General features: G+C 35.4%; 1 protein-coding gene across 17 annotated transcripts in view; it reads right to left on the bottom strand.

The window, feature by feature from the left end:
• ZNF214 (zinc finger protein 214) overlaps positions 1–21,327 on the bottom strand; it is a 64,524-nt gene that overhangs the window by 27,972 nt on the left and 15,225 nt on the right. For 3 of the 17 annotated variants that reach the window (XM_065528633.2, XM_005578759.5, XM_005578761.5), the window contains 2 exons: positions 14,100–14,246; positions 10,670–12,633 (listed from right to left, as the gene is read on the bottom strand). The exons of 7 other annotated variants lie outside the window; for them this stretch is intronic. In XM_065528633.2, coding sequence (XP_065384705.1) covers positions 10,940–12,633; positions 14,100–14,226 — 1,821 coding nt within the window. In that variant the 5' untranslated portion in view covers positions 14,227–14,246 and the 3' untranslated portion in view covers positions 10,670–10,939. Of the gene's footprint in view, positions 1–10,669; positions 12,634–14,099; positions 14,247–21,327 lie in introns of those variants that run through there. 7 more of the 17 variants (XM_065528635.2, XM_074014462.1, XM_074014465.1 and 4 more) reach the window with 5 other exon arrangements.

The following is a 21,327-nucleotide window of genomic DNA, read 5'->3' as shown; positions in this document are numbered from 1 at the left end:
AAAAACATCAGCACTCTGATCAAACATCCCACTTTCCCAAACCTACTTCTTTCTAGCCATGTTTACACCTCCCTGTAAAAAAAGTAGACATGGGCTCTGGAGCAAGGCCATTCTTTCTGGAGAAGATAATTATTCACCCTTTGAATAGAAGCTTCTGACATACTACTAGGCCCTAGTGGAGACTGAACACCTACCTAGAACATCAAATGACTAGGTCACCACACCCACCCATGAGCTGGGTACTGTCAGATCAACCAAATTATAAAATTGGATAGGTACTATAGCAGTCCATCATAGGAGGGAAATGGTATGTTTGAGATTGATTCAGAGGGCTAAAATTTCATTAATAGGTGGCCCAGACTCATGTTCCCTAGTTCTGCTGCACTCTTGGCTCTTCATAAACTTGTATCCATGGCCCTAAAGGTAGTTTCCTGTGACCAGCTGACAGAGGAAGTGAAAACACTGGCCTGGGTCACAGAAGAATTGGCTCAATATTGCAATTGCACCAGACAAATCTGGTTCAACTTTTATGTAACAAGGTTGTGAGTTATTTTTCAATTCCCATGGACCCTCAGGTCATGTAACCTGAGTATGCCCTGATGAACCAAGCCTGCAACCATAGGGAGAACCTAAATGCTCAGACCTAGGAGCAGAAACTGAATTAAGAAGCAGACACTGTATGTCATAACTCAGGATCAAATCAAATTGAGCTCTGGCATCACCTCCATGGCAGGATCCAATCAGATAATGCCTTCCAGCACCACCTTATTGCAAGATCCAATCAGATCATGCTTCATTGCCCTATGCTTATAAAACCCAACCCTGCCCCTAGCTCAGGGAGACAGGTTTGAGCCTTTCTTCCTGTCTCCTTGCAGGTCAAGTTGCAATAAAGCTTTTTCTATTTTCGAAAGTTTGTCCCATGGTATTGGTCTCCATGTGTATCAGGCAGCAAGCCCATGGATTACTTCATTAACAGTATGTTGGAGCCAAAATCATACTGCTGCTGTTCCTCAGCCTCACTCAAGGATAGCCTTAAAGAACAATGGTGAAGGGAAATCTTTCCAGTGGCAAACTCACAAAAAAATGGTGAAAAACTTCATCTGTTAAAGTATTATACACAGAACTGTGTATAGAATATGCTACTATTTTTATTTTAAAAAGATAGATATGCATATGTATTTGCTCATGCATGTATTAAAAATGCTTTTAAAGAATTCATTAGATACCAGAAAAAAATGGCTGCCTCCAGAGATAGGTACTGGGTACGTGAGAGATAGAAGTGAGAGGGAGACTTACACCTTACAACCTCTGTATCTTTTGTATTTACAGCCACATTAATGTATTATCTATTTTTTAAAGGAAAATTAATGTTCAGTATACAATGGAATACTATCTTTCAAAAATTCTTAAGAATGTCTTTCTGTTGTCTTTATATATGAACAGCTATTAGGTGGATATTACCTAATTCTAATTTGTCAATTGCAGATCCCCAACACACACACACACACGCACACACACACACAGTGGACTTTGAAAAAGAAAGGTGATGAGAATATATTTGTTCCTACCGGATATATATTCACATTATAAAATCGAAGTTATTTAGTGTGACACACCTGCAAAAATTCAGCAGACCAGGAAAAATGAGAATCAAGCAACAATTATAAGAGCTTGTTTATGAAAAAGAATCACAAGCCAGTGACTGGAGAAGGCATTATGGAAATTGGCAAAATATGTAGGCATAGGCAAGAAATCAGGTTAGCATCACACTTGATATCCATACCAAAATGATATACTCCTTTTCAAAGCTTTCCAGCCTCTCACCATGTGAGAAGCGTGTTTTCATCAACGCCCTGACTTTAATCCTCGACAAGCTGCCTGGCCTGTGGGAAAGGGCATAGAGTCTCAGGTTGCAAACCTTATAATAATCATGGTAGAGTTCTGGACAACCGCTTACTATTTCTTTGCCTGCATTTCTTCATGGTCGAAATGGATGGGTCCTTGTTATCTGCAGTTCCACTTTCCCCCAGCCTCCCTGCTTCCCTCCAGGATGTACAGCATCAGCCAGTGTACAGGCCCAAGGTCTGGACACCCTCCCTGCCTCTGGCTCCTCTAGGACACTGCCCATGGCAGGGTTGGCGCTAGGGAAGCACACACCCTTGGGGCTGGTACTCCAGTGCTCCCCCTCCCGCCGCAGTGGACGAGGGCCCTACCCTAGAGTCCCTCAGGCCTCCTGCACTTACTGCCACCAAACTCCAAGTCACCCCTACACACCCACAACTGCTTTTTTACTTCCTCCTTAAGAGCTCAGGCTCAGCCTTCCTTTTCCCTCTGTGCTGTCAGTATCTCATCTCAGTTCAACATTTGTAAGTAAACTAAACAATGGTTTAGAATCTTTATGACTTCTACACTTCTAGAATTCTCATATTTTCATTGCATGGTTCATATTTTCATGATTTTGTGTCCAAATTCTACTTTGCCCCTGACTTTCTGTAGGATTAATTGTAACTCCTCATGTGCTAATATTTTAATACCACTTTTAATTTCCAATATAGTCTCTTAGATTGACCGGTTAGCCAAAGCAAGCTTATTATTACTACAACTAGTTACCTGTCAATTTGTCAGCATGCCACTGGCTCTACTGGCATCTCCCCATGAACCGCCTCTTGGTGTTCATAACATTGTGTAGTCCCCTTCCTGTGAATCTAGGGTGGTCCTGTGACTCTTTTTCCCTAATAGAATATGGCAGAAGTGATAGTTTGGACCTAAATTTCATGAAGGACTAGAAGTTTCTGCTCTTGAGCTCTAGGATTCCTGAGAAACCCAGGCAGAATCCAGGAATTCTGCTGGAAATGCCATGTAGAAACTATATGAAGAGGGAGAAGTCCTGAAACTACACGGAGAGAGAAAAAGCACAGCCCAGCTTGTTCCTTAATGCAATCACACGAATGCACACTGGCAAGACCAGCAGAACCAAGTAGCTCAGCTCAGCCTAGCCCAGACTTCACAATTGTGGGCAAATAAAATGGTTGCTGTTATGTAAAATGGCAATAGATAATCAAAACATCAGTGTTAGCAAAGTGGCATAATTAATATATTGTCAAAGTTGTATTTCAAGAGCCAAGACTGCTAATAATGGTCAAAGAATCTGTGATGCTTCCGCAACTATCAATAGGATAAACATGCTATAAATAATATGACAGGATATCAACTTTGTCTTAAATCAACCTTTTTACACTAACAGTAAAGTGTAAATAAAATGTGTAAATTGTCCTCAGAGGGAAAAATACTCAGCTATATTAGATTTCGAGGACAGGACTGACAGATTGTGCTGTGCCACAGAATTATGTCACATGCTGTGAGAAAGCTGTTCCTCACCAATGGGCCCATAGAATCAACCATTGGGACTTTTCTTTCAGCGTCTACAATGAACACATTTCTAACAACATGTACCAGCTCTGAGGTCTGAACTAGTCATCCAACTATGTATGCTTTCATTCTGGGACATCTGACCCAGATTAAGGTTCTGGCTAGTCACATTATTGTTAAGTAAACAGGAGCACAGGAGAGCTATGGTAATACTATTTTTAAATCAACTCCATCTCAAAACTAGCAAGGCACATTCCTTGCCAGTCACAATGCATAGTCATAACATGTTTTTGGTTAAGGAAGCAGTTAATGCTTGCAAGGATAAACTCCTATGATGGCAGAATGTCCAGATGTCCTAATATCACATAACAATGTATGCTTTTAAGATATAGTCATGCTTTGATGTACTTATGCACTAAAATGCCAAAGAAAACTTTTTAGAAACAACAAAGTACTAAATTTTGTCATGCTGTCAGCCTACCTCCACATAGACATAATAGCTTTTACATAGACAAGACTCCTATACAAGAAGAGTTTAAAACAAAGAAGGCACATTCCTCCATTTCCTTTCTGAGGACACCCTACTCTGTATCTGCGTAGCTTTCAACAAACTCTCTTATCACTGTACTCTGCAATTCACCTTGAATTCCTTCCTGCTTAGACCCAAGAGTTCTCTCTTAAGGTCTGGATTGGGATCTCTTTTTCTGGCAACACTATTTCCTACTTCATTTTAGCCTCTGATCCTCAGAGGAATCACTTTGAGCTGATTCTTTTTGTATCTATCTACCTATTTCTAAATACTGCACTATGCTTATGTAGTAAAACTGACAATTTTAGGTACTCCCTTCTGATTTTTTTCTATTATGGGAGACGGAAATTTGGTGTTTACATACTCCCTCTCACTTCCCCTTCCCTGATCCTACTAACATAGTTTCTATCAATTTTTTGTTTATTTTCAGTGATAACATTTTTATGACTATGCCATATTGTCCAAATGGAGACAAGCAGTGTTCTGTGATTACATTTTCTTCCTTATCCTATTTTTTGTTCTTATGCTTTTGATTGGCTTGCCTAGATTTTATATAGTTTAACCTCATTACTAATGGATTTCATATTTGTAAATTCACCTACTCACTACAATTTATTTATAACCAAATTCAATACTTGTAGCGCTTTCCCCAGTCATTTGTACACAGGTGCAGAGCAGAGCAAATTTCAAGTTGCCCAAGGTGCATGTGACCAGCTGAGGTTGAACAAAGCAATGCCGTACCTTCTTGTTTTAGCTCTCCTATCATAAAAAGCATACTTTTCACAATATATTTACTGCTGTTTTAGGATTTTTGTGCTTTCTGTTGATTTTTGCAGTTTAAAATGGTCCCAAGTATAGTGCTAAGGTGCTGTCTAGTGTTCATAAGTACAAGAGGGCTGTGATGTATCTTAGGAAAAAATACATGTGAAAGAGAAGCTACCTTCAGGCATTATAGTGCTGTTGTCTTGTGAGTTCAATATTAACAAATCAATATAATAAATGTTATATATATTTTATATATTATATATTGTGATATATTAATATTGTTTATCAATAAATACTAATATCATATTATTAAAGCCAAATTATGTATTGATCCATTGACAAAAATGTGATAAGAAACTCGTAGGAACCTCACCCTCTGGTGAATCATGAACTTTTCTATGCCACAATTTCTCTTGACTATAGAATGTGCCTTGTGGGACCTTTCTCAAAGCAGTTGTGAAATTTTAATGACATTAAACTTTTAAGACTTCTGAGAATCAGTGTGCTGTGAAAATTAACACTTTATTAACATTTATTATGTGAATAGGCACTATTCTAGAGAAAAGATAAATTGTTTGGGCAGTAGCCTAAGGACTCATTTTATTTCAACATTGTATTTTATAGCTGAGGCTGTGTAAGCTCAGAGAGGTCAAAAGATTATCCCAATCCCATACCCATCAGTAAAGGACAGATTCTGGGTAAAACCCCAGTGAGCCTTTTGAATCCTTCAGCCACTGTGCTGTCACTGTTCACCAGGAAACTATTTTAAAGAATGTTAGAGTTGAATTCATCTGACGATTAATTTTAAAGTTCAGTGAAGGATATCTTATGGGTGCAGTGATTGTGGTCTGTATTCCAAATTTTAGGGCCTGATTAGACAGAAACAGAAACACACCATAGCATTGCCTTTTTGACTGGATCATACTTTTTCAGCCTCTGCATACCCCATATTAATATTCAATATATATTAGGAATTAATCATTCAATTTGATAAGAATTTCTGACAGGATCTTCCTGACTCTGATACTTTTCTCACCAGAATTGCCGATGAGAGTCTGTATTCCTCCCAGTTCACACTGAGCCAATGACTATGTTTGTTGACATTAGGTAGAAATATACCTTGTCTTCCCGAAAACTGATCTCAGCTCAGGAAGACTTACTCTTAACCACTAGGCTATATTTATTCCTAAAACTGCATTTTTCTCACTTTGCTTGAAACACTTTTAACTCCTCCTTGTCCACCCCCTCAGGTTATTGCAATCTATTCTGGACTAAGATGAGAACCTCTCTCTGGAAAGCCTACCCTGACTCCCCAAAGTTGGGCATGACTACTCCCATGGCACAACTTGAACTTTATATTATCCAGATGAAAAATAAAACCCTCTAGTCCCTTAAGAGTAGCTTAAACCTCAACATTGATATTTGAAGTTAATGTTTTAATCTTAAAACATTAATCTAGACAGACTGATTTCACTGTCCCTAAAACACTGTGTTCAGCTGTAAGATTTTACAAGCAATTCTTCCTGTCTGTAAAGTAGTAAAGGATTTTGGCCTCCTTTTTACCTATTAAAATACTACTTAAAGTCCAGTTTTAAAATTAATTTCTGATATATTCATCATGGTCAAAATATATCCAAAATTTGATTATTTCTGTCACCTCCACTGTTAACACTATTTTAACACTTTATCTCTTTTAGGGGTAACTGCAATACCTCCTAATTGGAATCCCTGCTTTGGCTCTAGCCTCTACTTTGTCAATTCTTAACACAGCATTCAGAATAAGCCTGTTTAAATTTGTTAGATTATATCACTTAAAACCCTCCAGTGACTTTTTACTTCACTTAGAATAAAAGACAACACCTTTACAATTCCTTACAAGGGCCCCTATTACCTTTAACTTCATTCCCTATTTTCCTTCTCCCTTACAGTGCTGCAGTACATTCCAGGTCCATTCCTAGCCTCAGACCCTTTGCACTTGCTCTACCCTCTATACGGAATTCTTTTTCCATGGAGAGCTCCATGGCTCACTTGCTCCCTCACTTCTTTTAGTGAGATAACATCCTGGGATCTGTGTATGTGCATATCAGATTCTACCATGTGATGTTATATAACCCTGTTCTTTACATGAGATCACTTGAGTGGATCTCTGTTCTTTACAAGCCCCCTAACAGTATGAAACTCTACTTCCATAGAACATATTCCTATAGAATTACTGTAGCAAAGAGTAACAGCAATTTTAAGGCTCAGGATTGGCCAAATTGTTTTTCCAAAAAGTCGTTACCAATTTACCCTCAACATAAGTATACATTACTCCATACTCTTGCTGAAAATTGCTATTGTCATTTTTATTAATAAAAGTGATACTTCATTGCTTTAGTCTGTTTATGTTGTCAACATTTTAAACTAGGTGTCTATTTAATTAAAAAGAGTTCATACTGTCATTATCATGGCAAATATTTCTCCTATTTTTTTCTGACTTACATGTTTTTCACCCACAGTTTAAAAATTTTTATGTGGTCAAATTATGTATTTTTTCTGAGTGTTTAAAAATCCACTCTAGAGAATTTTAAATATTTTATAGTGGAACCTCCTTTATAAAAATAAAATCTTAAGTTACTTTTGCATATGAAGAGATAAAATGTGGCTAAACTTGCAGTTCTTTTGCTTCTGAAGATACTAGTCTTCATGAAACCACATGGAGGTCCATGGAATACAGCTTAAAAACTTGTATTCAATCGATGTTTTATTCTGATATAGATCATAAAATGAAAGTCTTGTTAAAGAGTTAAATCATGATCTTAGCACTATTTACTGAATAATCCTCCTATTCACAGATCTTTATCATGTGTGAACTCTATAAGCATATGCACTATATGTTAAAATACACATATATAATCCATACACTGGTATATTTCTAAACTATTTAGTGACTTAGAATCCTAACTTTTTTTTTTCAAATATACAATTAAATTCTCCATTATTACAACTTCATATACCAATATACAATTTATTATATGTTAGGGCAATATCATTAATCTTTCTTATAATTATCTTTGCTCTTCTCCAATGTCTATTTTCCTTAAAAGACTAGAACACCTTTATCTCAAATTCATTGGAATTTTCATGAGATCTAAAATAAATATATAAATTAGGAACATTCCCTTAAGGAAAATTAAGACTTCTCTAGTCAAGTCCTCTTTTATATTTCCCCTTTATTATTATTTTCATGCTGCATTTTTATTTGTTCCTCTTTAAATTATTAAAAACCAGATTTTTTTACCATTACATTTTCTGAATTATGCAAGAGTTTAGAATACTAATGATTTTATATTTTTACCCAACTTAATGAGTTTAACTTAGTGCATTTTTAACACCTTTAAAAACATATTGTAGGTACTCCTTTATGTTTGTCTAATAAACCTTCACCTGGTCTCACATTTAAGCAATATTGCCTTTTCATCTGTTATAGCACATAATTAGAAATTTTTAACCCAGTGTTTTCAACATTTTAAAATGAAGCATTGAATATATTTTGATACATTCAGCTTTAATCATCTTGATCCATTTATTTTAATATTTTAGGCCATCTTCTTGGGGATTGTTTTGGTAGTCATTGCTATAGAGACTGAATAATTTGTGCTTTTATCTTCTCCCATTTTGAAAGGTATATGAACTTTTTTAAGTTGTAATTTTAGGTTTGAAAAAAAATACCTTTCTTAAATTGTCAGTCAAAAAGAAAATGTTATTATGAGTCCCTGCTATTTAAGATCACAAATGTGGCACTTATGCTCTCTCTCCGGTTGCTGGATGTAGCAAATAAAAACAGAAATGACCATTTAAATTTGAATTTCAAATGTATGACATTTTAGTGTAAGTCCCATGCAATATTTGGGACATCCTTATGCTAAAACAATTATTCTTTGCTTATATGAACTGGGTGTCCTGACTTTACTCTCCTACCCAGACTCAGCATTTGTACATTTTACACTCAGCATTTATATATTTTCTTGCACATTTAATTTTTTGAAGTTGTGGAAACTATTCAGACAACTGCATGTTTAATTGATTTCAGTGCTCATCACTAGTCCTTTTATACCATGATTTCCACATTCACAAACTCTTTAAGGCACATGTATGCTACACTGTTTTCTTGCTTATCAAAAATATTTGTTTCCTGAACATATGAAAGACACTTTTGTTATAAAACTGTTTGGTGATAATAAACTTTCCAAATCTCAAAATTCTGAAGGTGCTGTTCCATTGCCTTCTGGTTGCAGAGGTCTGTATCCACCCTCCCTTTTTGGTTTTACAGATAACCAGAATTTTTCTTTCTGCATGCTTTTAATTGCTTCTTTCTAAGCTGTTTCTAAGGTTGCTTTAATACTGGTTTTGCCTAAAATTTAGTGACCGTATCCTTTTAACTCAGAAAAAGTTTCTTAATGTCTTTGATCATTGATTCCATGCCAAATGTTCTTTCACCTTCCTTAGAGAAACCTATAATTCTCACACTGGACCTCCATCCTCTAATATTCCTATCTGTCTTTTCTTAGTTTTCATCTCATTATCCTTTTCAGATACATTTAAGATCAGATCAAGTTTATCCATTAACTATCAATTATTTTACATTCTTCAGTGTTAATTTTACTTTTTTTTTTTTTTCTTTTTTTTTTTTTGAGACGGAGTCTCGCTCTGTCGCCCAGGCTGGAGTGCAGTGGCCGGATCTCAGCTCACCGCAAGCTCCGCCTCCCGGGTTTACGCCATTCTCCTGCCTCAGCCTCCCGAGTAGCTGGGACTACAGGCGCCTGCCACCTCGCCCGGCTAAGTTTTTTGTATTTTTAGTAGAGACGGGGTTTCACTGTGTTAGCCAGGATGGTCTCGATCTCCTGACCTCGTGATCCGCCCGTCTCGGCCTCCCAAAGTGCTGGGATTACAGGCTTGAGCCACTGCGCCCGGCCTAATTTTACTTTTTACTGCATTTATTTTGATACAGCATTTCAGAGCTCCGTGAAGTCCTTCTTTGTTGTACCTATTTCTCTTTTTACTTTAGAGACTCTTCTCTACTTGTGTTTTTCTACTCTAGTTTTATTGAGTTCAGGTTCTCTGTTATGCCACTGAGGGACACCAACATTTTTGGAAATTTCCTCTGAAGCCTGCAGCAGCTAATTTTCAGGGCAATACGTTTCCAAGTCTTTAGGATGATATTCTTTTCTTCAGTATTGCAATTCCAATTTTCCTAAACATGCCCACTTTTTTTTTCTCTTGGTATTACTTATTTGTATATCAATAATTAGGACTGTGTATTCCTATTAACTTTAACTATTCTGACATAATGGCCAAACCCTCTTCTTACATAATTAGCTTCAGGGTTCATCGTTGCACAGAGTTCTGAGTTCAATGCTGTCCTTGCAGATATTTCTCTATTACCACTCCGTTCTACTGAGATTAAATAAAATTCTACTGCTTGGATCTCCAATTCCGAACCAATAGAGTATCTTCCATTTCTAGCACTTTTGTCCATACCCTTCACACCTTACTTAGAGAAAATTCTGTACTTCTTGTTATTTGGTATCTGAACCTATTATTAAGCGTGGAAAACCAGGAAACGGAAGGGATAAGAGTGCACTGTGGTTACCTCAAAGTGAAGCACCCCTGCAACAGAAGGACAGTCCCTGGGTTTTCTGGTTGACAGAGATAACAACTCAGAGAACACTGTCTCAGACACAAGGTCATACAATGCTTTCCTATCTTTTATTAGGTGGCTTGTGTCCATAAACAACTGAATTCTACTGGCCAAAACTGAGTTTTAAGTTCTGCGTGTTTCCATCTTTTCTGTTACTTCCTAGGGACTTTTTAGGGGAGATAAGAGATGTTGTTTAACAGATGGCCAGCCAGTTTCAATTCAAACCAAAATTTAAGTGTTTTGAAGTCAGTGAAAATACAAAGTTGAACACACAATATAATTTCACGCACACTAAAATGCACAGAAAAAAAGACTAGAATGAAATAGAATGAAGAGTTTTCTCCTTAAATGTTTAATATATTTTATGACTGTATTATATTTATAGTAGGTAAAGAAAAATACACAATAATTTTAAATATATAGGGATTTTTCTAAAGATCTCCTTTTGAAGCAAATAATTCTTAGTGGGAGATGGGGAAACTGTAAATGTTGCTTGGGATTACTTGTGTTATTTATAAGATTTCCTTATCAGCAGCATTTTAGGGTTTAAAGGTTAGGTAAACTTTGATTGAAGCTGTTAACTAAATGAACAATATTTATAAGTTTCCTCTTCTATGATTATTGTGAAGATGTGAATTATGATCAAATCCCTTATAATATTCATGGCATTTATAAGGTTTCTCTCCTGCGTGGACTCTTTGATGAATTCGAAGAGCTGAGCTATGACTGAAACCTTTACCACACTTAGCACATTGATAAGGTTTCTCTCCTGTATGGACCCTCTGATGAATGTGAAGATTAGAACTGTGACTAAAACCCTTTCCACAATCATCACATTTATAGGGCTTTTCTCCTGTATGGACTCTCTGATGAATGAGAAGATGTGAACGCTGACTGAATCCCTTGCCACACTCTTCACATTTGTAGGGTTTCTCTCCAGTATGTACTCTTTGATGAGTGTGAAGCTTTGAACTCTTACTGAAGCTCTTCCCACATTCAGGACAAGTATAGGGTTTCTCCCCTGTATGGACTCTCTGATGAATGCGAAGATCTGAGCTGTGACTAAAGTCCTTCCCACAGTCATCACATTTATAAGGTTTCTCTCCTGTATGCACTCTCTGATGAATTTGAAGATTTGAGCGTTGGGTAAAGCCCTTACCACAGTCTTCACATTTATAAGACTTCTCTCCTGTGTGTACTAACTGATGAATTCGAAGATTTGAGCTCTGGCTGAAGCCCTTACCACACTCATTACACTTATATGGTTTTTCTCCTGTGTGGACTCTCTGATGAACATGAAGTACTGAACTCCGATTAAAACTCTTACCACACTGATTGCACTTAAAAGGCTTCTCTCCTATGTGAAGTCTCTGGTGAATGTGAAGTAATGAATTCCTACTGAGGTCTTTATCACACTCAATTTTATAGAATTTCTCTTCTGTGTGAACTCTTTGATGATTGTGAAGACTAGAGATTCGGCTGAAGCTCTTACCACATGCATTACAGCTGTAAGGTACCTCCCCTATGTGAACTCTCTGATGAAAGTGAACTCCTGAGCTCTGATGAAAGTTACTGTCAACTTTATCACATCCATACAGCTTCTTACCTATGTGGATTCTTGGATGTCTACACAAGGCTGATCTCTGAGAGAAGCATGCTTTATGGATAGAACATTGACAGAGGTTTTCTCCAGGTTGATTTCTCTTGTGGAAAATACACCGTGAGTTCCAACAATAAATTTCTTTACACTTATTACATCCACAGTAGTTTTCTTCCATTGAATCTTTCAGTAGGTCTTTCTGACATATCACCCCAACATACTGTGGAAGGGCTTCCTCCACTGGGATATAAGAACGCTGAACTATGAGCTTCTGTTCTTTTTCCATGGAGAGGTTTTTCCTGGATATGCCAAGATGGTATCTGCCCCCTTGAAAACCATGTGAACCACTCATGTAGATTTCTCTACCATAGTCTTGGGTGGTTTTTGTTTCTAAGGACTGCCAAGGTATAAAATTTTTATATTTTAAGTTCCTGCGATTTTTGCTTTCAAAAGTCAGTTCATAGTTCCCACACCCTGGTACTTGTGTGGAAAGTATTAACCATTTCTGACACTGGGAGCGATCTTGCTGTGTTAAGTCTTTGGAATCTTTCCCTTGAACAGTTTCCCCATAGTTCTGATTCGCACACATCTGAGCACCAGCATTCCACCAGCCTTGCCAGCAGGAAAAATTTTCATATTCTAAGTATCTGAATTTTTCTTCTTGGGATTTGTAGCTCTTATTCCAGTTTTCTAGAAAAATAAGATAATCCCATAGTGAGATAAAAGGTGTTGAAAAATTTCCAACTATCTAAATCAATGATCTTTAAATGATAGGAATATATGTGTAGGTGGGGGTAGGAAAGGAGGGTTATGACTCTGGCTGCTCCATTTGGGTCTGAAATTCATTTGTTTTGTTCATTCATGTATGTATTCATTCATTCACTTATTTATTCATTCCACAAGCATGTTTTGAACAGGCACTGTTAGAAAGATTTAACTTCTATTTACCAGGCACTGTTAGAAATGAGAATAATGGGCCGGGCGCGGTGGCTCAAGCCTGTAATCCCAGCACTTTGGGAGGCCGAGACGGGCGGATCACGAGGTCAGGAGATCGAGACCATCCTGGCTAACACGGTGAAACCCCGTCTCTACTAAGAAATACAAAAAATAGCCGGGCGAGGTGGCAGCGCCTGTAGTCCCAGCTACTCGGGAGGCTGAGGCCGGAGAATGGCGTGAACCCGGGAGGCGGAGCTTGCAGTGAGCTGAGATCCGGCCACTGCACTCCAGCCTGGGCTACAGAGCGAGACTCCGTCTCAAAAAAAAAAAAAAAAAGAAATGAGAATAATGCCAACTGCTTAATGGAAATAGTCTTAAAGACTGAGATATAATTAGATTACTTTATTTTGGATATTATTATAAGAAACAAAATATATTGTTCCTGTTTTTCTGTTCTAGAATAGCACGGTAGATTGAGAAAAAATGACTACATTAACTCACTACTTTACCTACACCTTTGGTATTCTCCTTCCACCCTCTCTCTATGCTTGGCTACACAACTTGCATTGGTAACTGGGAAAATAACAAAAGTCACACAAGCAGAGACTTGAAAAGCCCCTCCCCTTTCTCGATGCTTTTAAAAATCCCGTGACCCCCACCATGTAAGTGTGCTTGGGTTGGCTTGTTTGAAGAGAGATATGTGACCAACAAATTCCCACTACCTCCACTGATACTGAGCCAACTGCCCCACATGTGAGTCAGGCCAAGCAGCTTAATCTTAGACCAGTCAGCCACAACCAAATCTCTCCAAGATAAAAAATCTATCCAGTCAATGAGAATCATAAAAAATAATGAAGTTTGTTTTTAAGCCACTAAGTCTGGCACAGTATGTTATACAACAAAAGCTAACTTATACAAATAGCATGAAGAGAGAAAAAATTTAGGACCACACAAAATTGACTACGTATGGAGATATGTGTTTTAAGGGCAATGCAGAAAATAACTAAAACTAATAATCACAAGTATCTATTAATGATACAACCTAGGTGTCCTGGAATCTGTCTTGCTTTATCTTTTATTTGTGACCTGATTTAAGAAACATTTTTGAGAATATCTCTTCTAACACCTCAATATAACACCCAGATAAAAAAACAAAATACTCAACAAAACTGTTCCTAGAAGAAACTCTGACTATTCCCTATGAGGTGGGATAATTTTACCTACTGACATGACATTTGTGTAGTTCTCCCACATGACCTCCCTGTAGAGCCTTTTTTGAGAAGAATCCAGGAATTTCCACTCCTCCCAAGTAAAAATAATAGTGACATCTTCAAATGTTACTGCCATCTGGTCAAAGATCAGGCTTTCTAGGAAAAAGAAATCTAAGTGAGAAGATGGACAAAGATAAAGACATTTAGCAGATTAACATAAGTGGCAAGCCAAAAAGAACTTCAACAAAGAAGAAAACCAAGAAAGGTAAGGAGAGGTATAACAATAGTAGTCAAACAGCTAAATAATATATCCAATCATGAAACATCATCACTATCAAAAGAAACACCTATACAGCACTTGTCTACTAACTACTAAGTTTTTTACCTATATTTCAGTTACTCTTCACAGAAATCCCATGTTGTAGGTAGCTTTCTACTACTATTATGCATTTTAAAATGGAGAAGAGATAAATATATGTATTAAAACTGCCTAAAGTAATTCTTTTAGTGGAAAAAACAGATCATAAATTGGTTATGTGGCAAATCCATTTTCTTTCTTTTTAAATTTTTCATTGTATCTATTTGATCACACATTCTCAATTCTAAATTTCAATTTAAAATATTGAGTACCTACTAAGAATAAAGGAAACAGATACTTTTAAGGAGTTTACAATAAAATGGAAGGAAAGCCAAATGCTATCATTATCAGCAGCAGCACCATCTTAGCTGCAGCTATATCTTATTGAACATTTATGAATAGGGCTATGTTATCTCATTTACTCTCAGAACAATCCAATAAGGTATTGTTATTCACACTAAATGAATACGCAAACTAACGTTTAGCAAGACTAAGTTACTTGTACAAGATTATGTAGTTACATCATAGAGGTTTTTAAACTCAGCACTACCTATTAAATAAAAGTGAGATAAATTAAAAACGTTTGATAAAGTGTTTCAGTTGAGATTTCCACATACTGTCATAATGTGTTAATGTAGGGTAAAGGAAAGATGTACTGAAATATTCAAGGGTAAAAAATATGCAGCCAAACTACTATTTTCCAAATAAACTACATGAAAATATATGTCTAAACAACAAAACATTAACCACAAATAAGAACTCAAGAATGAGAACATTCAGAGCCATATATTTAAATATCTAGTGGCCTATTTTTAATGTTTATAAAATAAATTTAATAAATTTTAAATATAATGAATCCACTTTAAATATATAAATTAAAAAAAGAAAAGAAATTTGGGATGCTCAGAAACTCAAACTACAGGAGTGAAACTGTGAAAGTTGTATCTGTCTAGAAAATAAATGGACTCACTGATCTCTAGTTTTATAAAAAGTACAATAAAAATAAAATTCAATCTGTAGTTATTGGATTTGTTATTTTTTAAAAAAATTTAAGGATTTATTTTAAAAACATATTAGCAATCAGGAGTCTAATTTCTTTTACTGAAAATAAGTTCATAAATATTTAAAACATTGAAATAATATAAGTAAAAATTAAAAGCCTACCTTCCCCCAAATAATTTAAGAAATAACCACTATAACCAGTTTTCACTGTGTTTTTTCTAACCTTCTTCCATGTATACACAACACACATTCATACTTCACTGATATTTTTCCTTAATAAAGACATGGTAATTCTGCAATTTTCTTTTTTTCATTTAATACATAGCGTACAACTTCCCACTTCAGTACAGGTAGACCTATCTTATTTATGGTAATTTTTAAATATGCCCATAAATTATTTGATCCTTTCCTTTCAAGAAGTGAAGCCTAATTCCCCACCCCTTGAATATGGGCTGAACTTAGTGAGTAACTTCTGATGAATAGGAAATAAAGTGGATAAGGAAGTAGTGTTATGCAACTTTGGAGGCTGGGTCATAAAAGTCACTGCAGCTTCTTTCTTGCTCTCTCTAGGATCACTAGCTCTGGGAAAAGCTATATGCCATGTCATGAGACAACTTAAGCAGACCTGTGGTGAGGAATTGGGACCTTCTGCTTTCACTGAGAAATGAGACATCTTGCCAACAGCCATGTGAGTAAACTATCTTAGAAGCGGATCCTCCAACCACAGTGCAGCCTTCAGATGACTGCAGTCCCTGCTGACAGCTTCACTGCAACTTCATGAGAGACCTTGAGACAGCTTTGCTTCTTTCAGATTCCTCACCCTCAGAAACTGGGTAAGATAATGTTTGCTGTTTTAAGTATTAAATAATTTGTTTTGCAATAATAGATAACTAATATTATTTGCAAAACTTATGTAGCATTTCATTTTATTGATGTCCAAGACTTAACTGTTCCCATATTAATGGACATTAAGATCGCTTCCAGTTTCTTGGCTATAACATATAGCAAAAGAATTCTCTTAAATATATAATTATTTCTATTGTAATAATATTTCTATATGACAATGTCTATATGATAAATACAAATATTTCTATATGATAAATAGATATATTTCTGTATGACAAACCTCTAGAAGTGAAATTGTCAGGTATCTGTATTTCAGTTTACTAAAAAATACTATAAAATGTCCCTTGAAAATAGTTTTTAAAATGTTACAAATATTTTCCCCTAACGGAACAATAAAAGCAAGACACCTATATTCAATATTAGCAAGTACAATAAATCTAAACAGAAAAAAGAATTATATAAACAATAAACTAAGATGACAAGTAAGCCTATTGATAGAGAAAAGGATACTAAAATTGAGTTTTAAAATAAAGTGGCATACTGCTTATAAGAGATATACTTCAAACTAATGAATTCTGAAGGATTAAAAATGATCTGGCTAATTGTTTTCTTGTGGCGTTTAAGTTCTTTATTTACTTCCTGTTAGCTAGTTCTTTTGTTCCAGAGACTTGATTAGACTACGGTTCATTTTTTCTGACAAGAATACCTGCGTATATACTTCCTATAGTACATTTTAGTTAGCTAAACTGAACAATGGCTTCAGGTGCTATCAGCCCAGTCCTTCCATTCCAAGATTCTCTTAAACCTTTCATTAAAAGTTTTAGCAATAAATGATGATCATTTCCTGGATTTGTGATTTCATTAGGTTTTACAAATTGGTTGTCTAATTCTGTAATTCTACCATTCCTTGTGCATACATATGCTATAATTCTTCTATAATGAAAAACTTGCCATTACAAATTTTCTGGTTATCCTGAAATGTAATCCTAATGAAAAAGATAAGATAAAATGCTTGATTATCTCCCAAACTTACTCTCTTTTAAAAATCAATTTTCAGAGTAATGAGACGGGGCAAAGCAATTACCAACTATGACCAATGAGATTTGTATTATTTTGCTTTTCAATGTTTACATACTCACTGATTCTTACATAGTGGATGGGTTGCAATTAAATTGCAATCATTTTTCTTTTAGATGTGCAAGATTCTCTCATCTCAGACTAGTAAAAATCCCTTCAGGTTGGCTCCTAGGTTTGTAATATGACCATTTTTGGTGTTTGAGAGCTTTCCTTACTTTCTGGCACAACAAATGTCCAGGTTCATTCTTGTTCCATTTCCTTGACGAACCAGGATGTAGTATTTCTCCCAGGAGTTTGGTAATTTTCCGCTCCTTTTTTGGTATATAAGTAACCCTCCAACAATATTATATAAACTTGATATCTCTTTTGTCTTCTCATCTATGAACATAGCTCTGATTATTAGTTTTCTTTAAGGTCCTTTTCAAGAAAGATCAGTTAAAATCATTCTCTATACATCTGGAGTTTTGATTCCTTCTTTTAATATTGTCAGATTTTGCTTATACAATTTGAAATGGATGCTTAGCTATATATTAGTTCATGCCTAATACATCTGCTTGATGGATCTTAACCACTGTTTAACATGATTGACCTTTTATTGTGAAATTAAATAGGTCTCTTGTAAAGAGCACAGAGCAAGATTTCTGTTTTTCACTCAATCAGTATGACTCAGTTATTTTATTATCCATGTTTATTTATTGTGATTACTAATATAGACTTATTTCTAACATATCGTTTTTTATTCTTCCTTTCCCATCTTTTAGATTGGCTGACAGTTTTATGCTTAAATTTCTTCTCATCACCACCTTTTCATCTATATAGGTTTCAATTTCACACATAGTTTCTATTATTTTAATAAGTAACCTAAATATATTTTAAACATATACTCTTACCTATTTTTCTAATAAGTCAATTAAGAAGAGAAAAAAATTCAGGAAAGGCTGCATGAAACATGACAAGAAAGGTGATCAAGTACCTTGGTAAAGTTTATTGTTATCATAAAACAAAACTAACAACAAAAAATATAGGAGAGCAAACAAAGAAAAAAGGAGACATAGAAAGTATGTCAATGCCTACATATCTGAACTACAATTCTTGACAATACAAACATGAGGGGAGAAAGAGACGGACATAAGAGTGTGTTGAAGTCCACGTCTTACTAAAAAAATGACCTAGATATTAATACATTTAAAAAGTCAGTAGGGGCAAATGAAAGTCATTGTGGGTTTTAAGTTAAGATATTAATACATTTAAAAAGTCAGTAGGGGTAAATAAAAGTCATTGTGGGTTTTAAGTTAAGCACAACCATCATAAGAACCAAAATGGAATCTATGAAAAACAAAATAAAAACAGAAGACAACTTGCTCCATGGGAAAACAGAAAATAAGAAAAGAAAAGATGGCAAAATAATATAATAATAATTAAAATAATTTTAAATAATTTAATCTTACAGATTAAAAGACCCATAGATTAAAAAATAAGATTTAGCATGTGGTTTAGAAGAGATACACTAAAAAGAAAAATATTTAAAAATACAAGGATAGAAAAAGATTACAAAAATATGAATCAAAAGAAAGCTGAAATAGCAAACTTAATTTCAGATGAGTAAAATTTATGGCAAACATACCATAAGGGACAAAAATGTTTTTTATATGAACAGTAAGAAAAAATATCCAAAATAAATTGCATCCACAAATAAAACTTCAAAACATACCAAACGACAAGTGTCACAAATGTGAGGGGAAATATATATACCATTAGTTGTAATGATAGATATTAATATGTCCCTCTCAAAAAATTATAGCAAGCAAACAAAAAAACACTAATAATATGAAGACTAAACACCACAAATAATAAGCTTCAGTTATTTTATCTGTGTTGAACTCTGCACCATCAAAATACAAAATACACATTATTTTCATGAACACATAGCACTATAAGATAGACCACGTATTAGTCCATAAAATAAATCATGATAAATTCCAAAGCATCAACATAATACAGAATACATTCTCTAGCTACAATGTAATAAAATTTGAAATTATTAACAATAGAATTTTAAAAGTCCACACTTCTGAAACCCAAGTAACATACTATATTATTAAGTAATCTTTGGATTTAAAACAAAAAAATAACAATTCTTAATTTTTTTTCCTAAAAATCTAAATGTAATAATGACAATAATTACACAAAAAATGTGCAAGATCCAAATGAAATACTTGAAGGAAACAAAAATGGCTAGAGCAGCTGGGCAAAGTGGCACACACCTGTAATCCCAGCACTTTGGGCAGATCGCTCGAGCCCGGGAGTTTGAGACCACCCTGGGCAATATGGAGAAATCCCATCTCTACAAAAAATACAAAAATTAGCCAGGCACGGTGGCACACACCTGTAGTCCCAGCTACTCAGGAAGTTGAGGTAGGAGGAGCGATTGAGTCTGGGAGGTTGAGGCTGCAATGAGCTGTGATCGTACCACCGCACTCCAGCCCGCAAGACAGAGCGAGACGCTGTCTTAAATAAATGAATAAATAAATATTTTTTTAAAAAACCCAGCTAGACTAACATCATACTGAATAGGTGAAGGCTCAAAGTATTTACCTTGAGAACCGGAAAAAGACAAGAATGCCCACTCTCATCACTCCTATTCAACACAGTACTGGAAGTCCTAGCCAGAGCAATCAGGCAAGAGAAAGAAATAAAAGGTATCCAAATAAAAAGACATGAAGTCAAACTATCTCTGTTTGCAGATGATATGATTCTATACCTAGAAAATCCCAGAGTCTCTGCCCCAAAGCTCCTTTAGCTAATAAACAACTTCAGGAAAGTTTCAGGATATGAAACCGATATACAAAATACAGTAGCATTTCTATATACCAATAACATCCAAGCTGAGAGTCAAATCAAGAATGCAATCCCATTTACAATAGCCACAAAAAGAATAAAATATCTATGCATACTGCTAACCAGGGATATAAAAGATCTCTACAACAAGAATTACAAAGCACTGCTCAAAGAAATCAGAGATGACATAAACAAATGGAAAAACATTCCATGTTCATGGATAAAATCAACATAACCAAAATGGCCATATTGAAGCAATATACAGATTCAATGATACTTCTATCAAACTACCAATGACATTCTTCACTGAAGTAGAAAAAAAAACTATTTTAAAATTCACATGGAACCCAAAAGGAGCCCAAATAGCCAAGGCAACCCTAAGCAAAATGAACAAAGCTGGAGGCATCACGTTACCTGAGTTCAAACTACAAACCTACAGTAACCAAAATAGCAGGGTACTCATATAAAAACAGATACATACACCAATGGAACAGAATATAGAGCCCAGAAAAAAATGCCTCACACCTACCACCATCTGATCTTCAACAAAGTTGACAAAAACAAGCAATGGGAAAGGACTCCTATTCAATGAATGGTGCTGGGATAATTGGCTAGCCATATGTAGAAGATTGAAACTAGACCCCTTCCTTACACAGTATACAAAAATCAATTTGACATGGTTTAAAGACTTACATGAAAACCTAAAACTGTAAAAACCCTGAAAGATAACTTAGGGGATACCATTCTGGACACAGGACTTGACAAAGATTTCATGATGAAGACACCAAAAGCAACTGTAACAAAAACAAAAATTGACAAATGGGACCTAATTAAAGTAAAGAGCTTCTGCACAGCAAAAGAAATTATCAACAGAGTAAACAGACAACGTACAGAATGGGAGAAAATATTTGCAAACTATGCATCTGACGAAGATCCAAAGTCTAGAATCGATAAAGAATTGAAACAAATTAACAAACAAAAAACAACCCCATTAAAAAGTAGGCAAAGGACATAAATACTTTTCAAAAGAAGACATACATGCAGTCAACAAGCATATGAAAAAAATGCTCAACGTCACTAATCATCAGATAAAGGCAAATCAAAACCATAGTGAGA

The sequence above is a fragment of the Macaca fascicularis genome, chromosome 14 (genome assembly GCF_037993035.2).
Source record: "Macaca fascicularis isolate 582-1 chromosome 14, T2T-MFA8v1.1".
NCBI lineage: Eukaryota > Metazoa > Chordata > Mammalia > Primates > Cercopithecidae > Macaca > Macaca fascicularis.
This window is presented reverse-complemented; position numbering and strand designations above follow the sequence as displayed.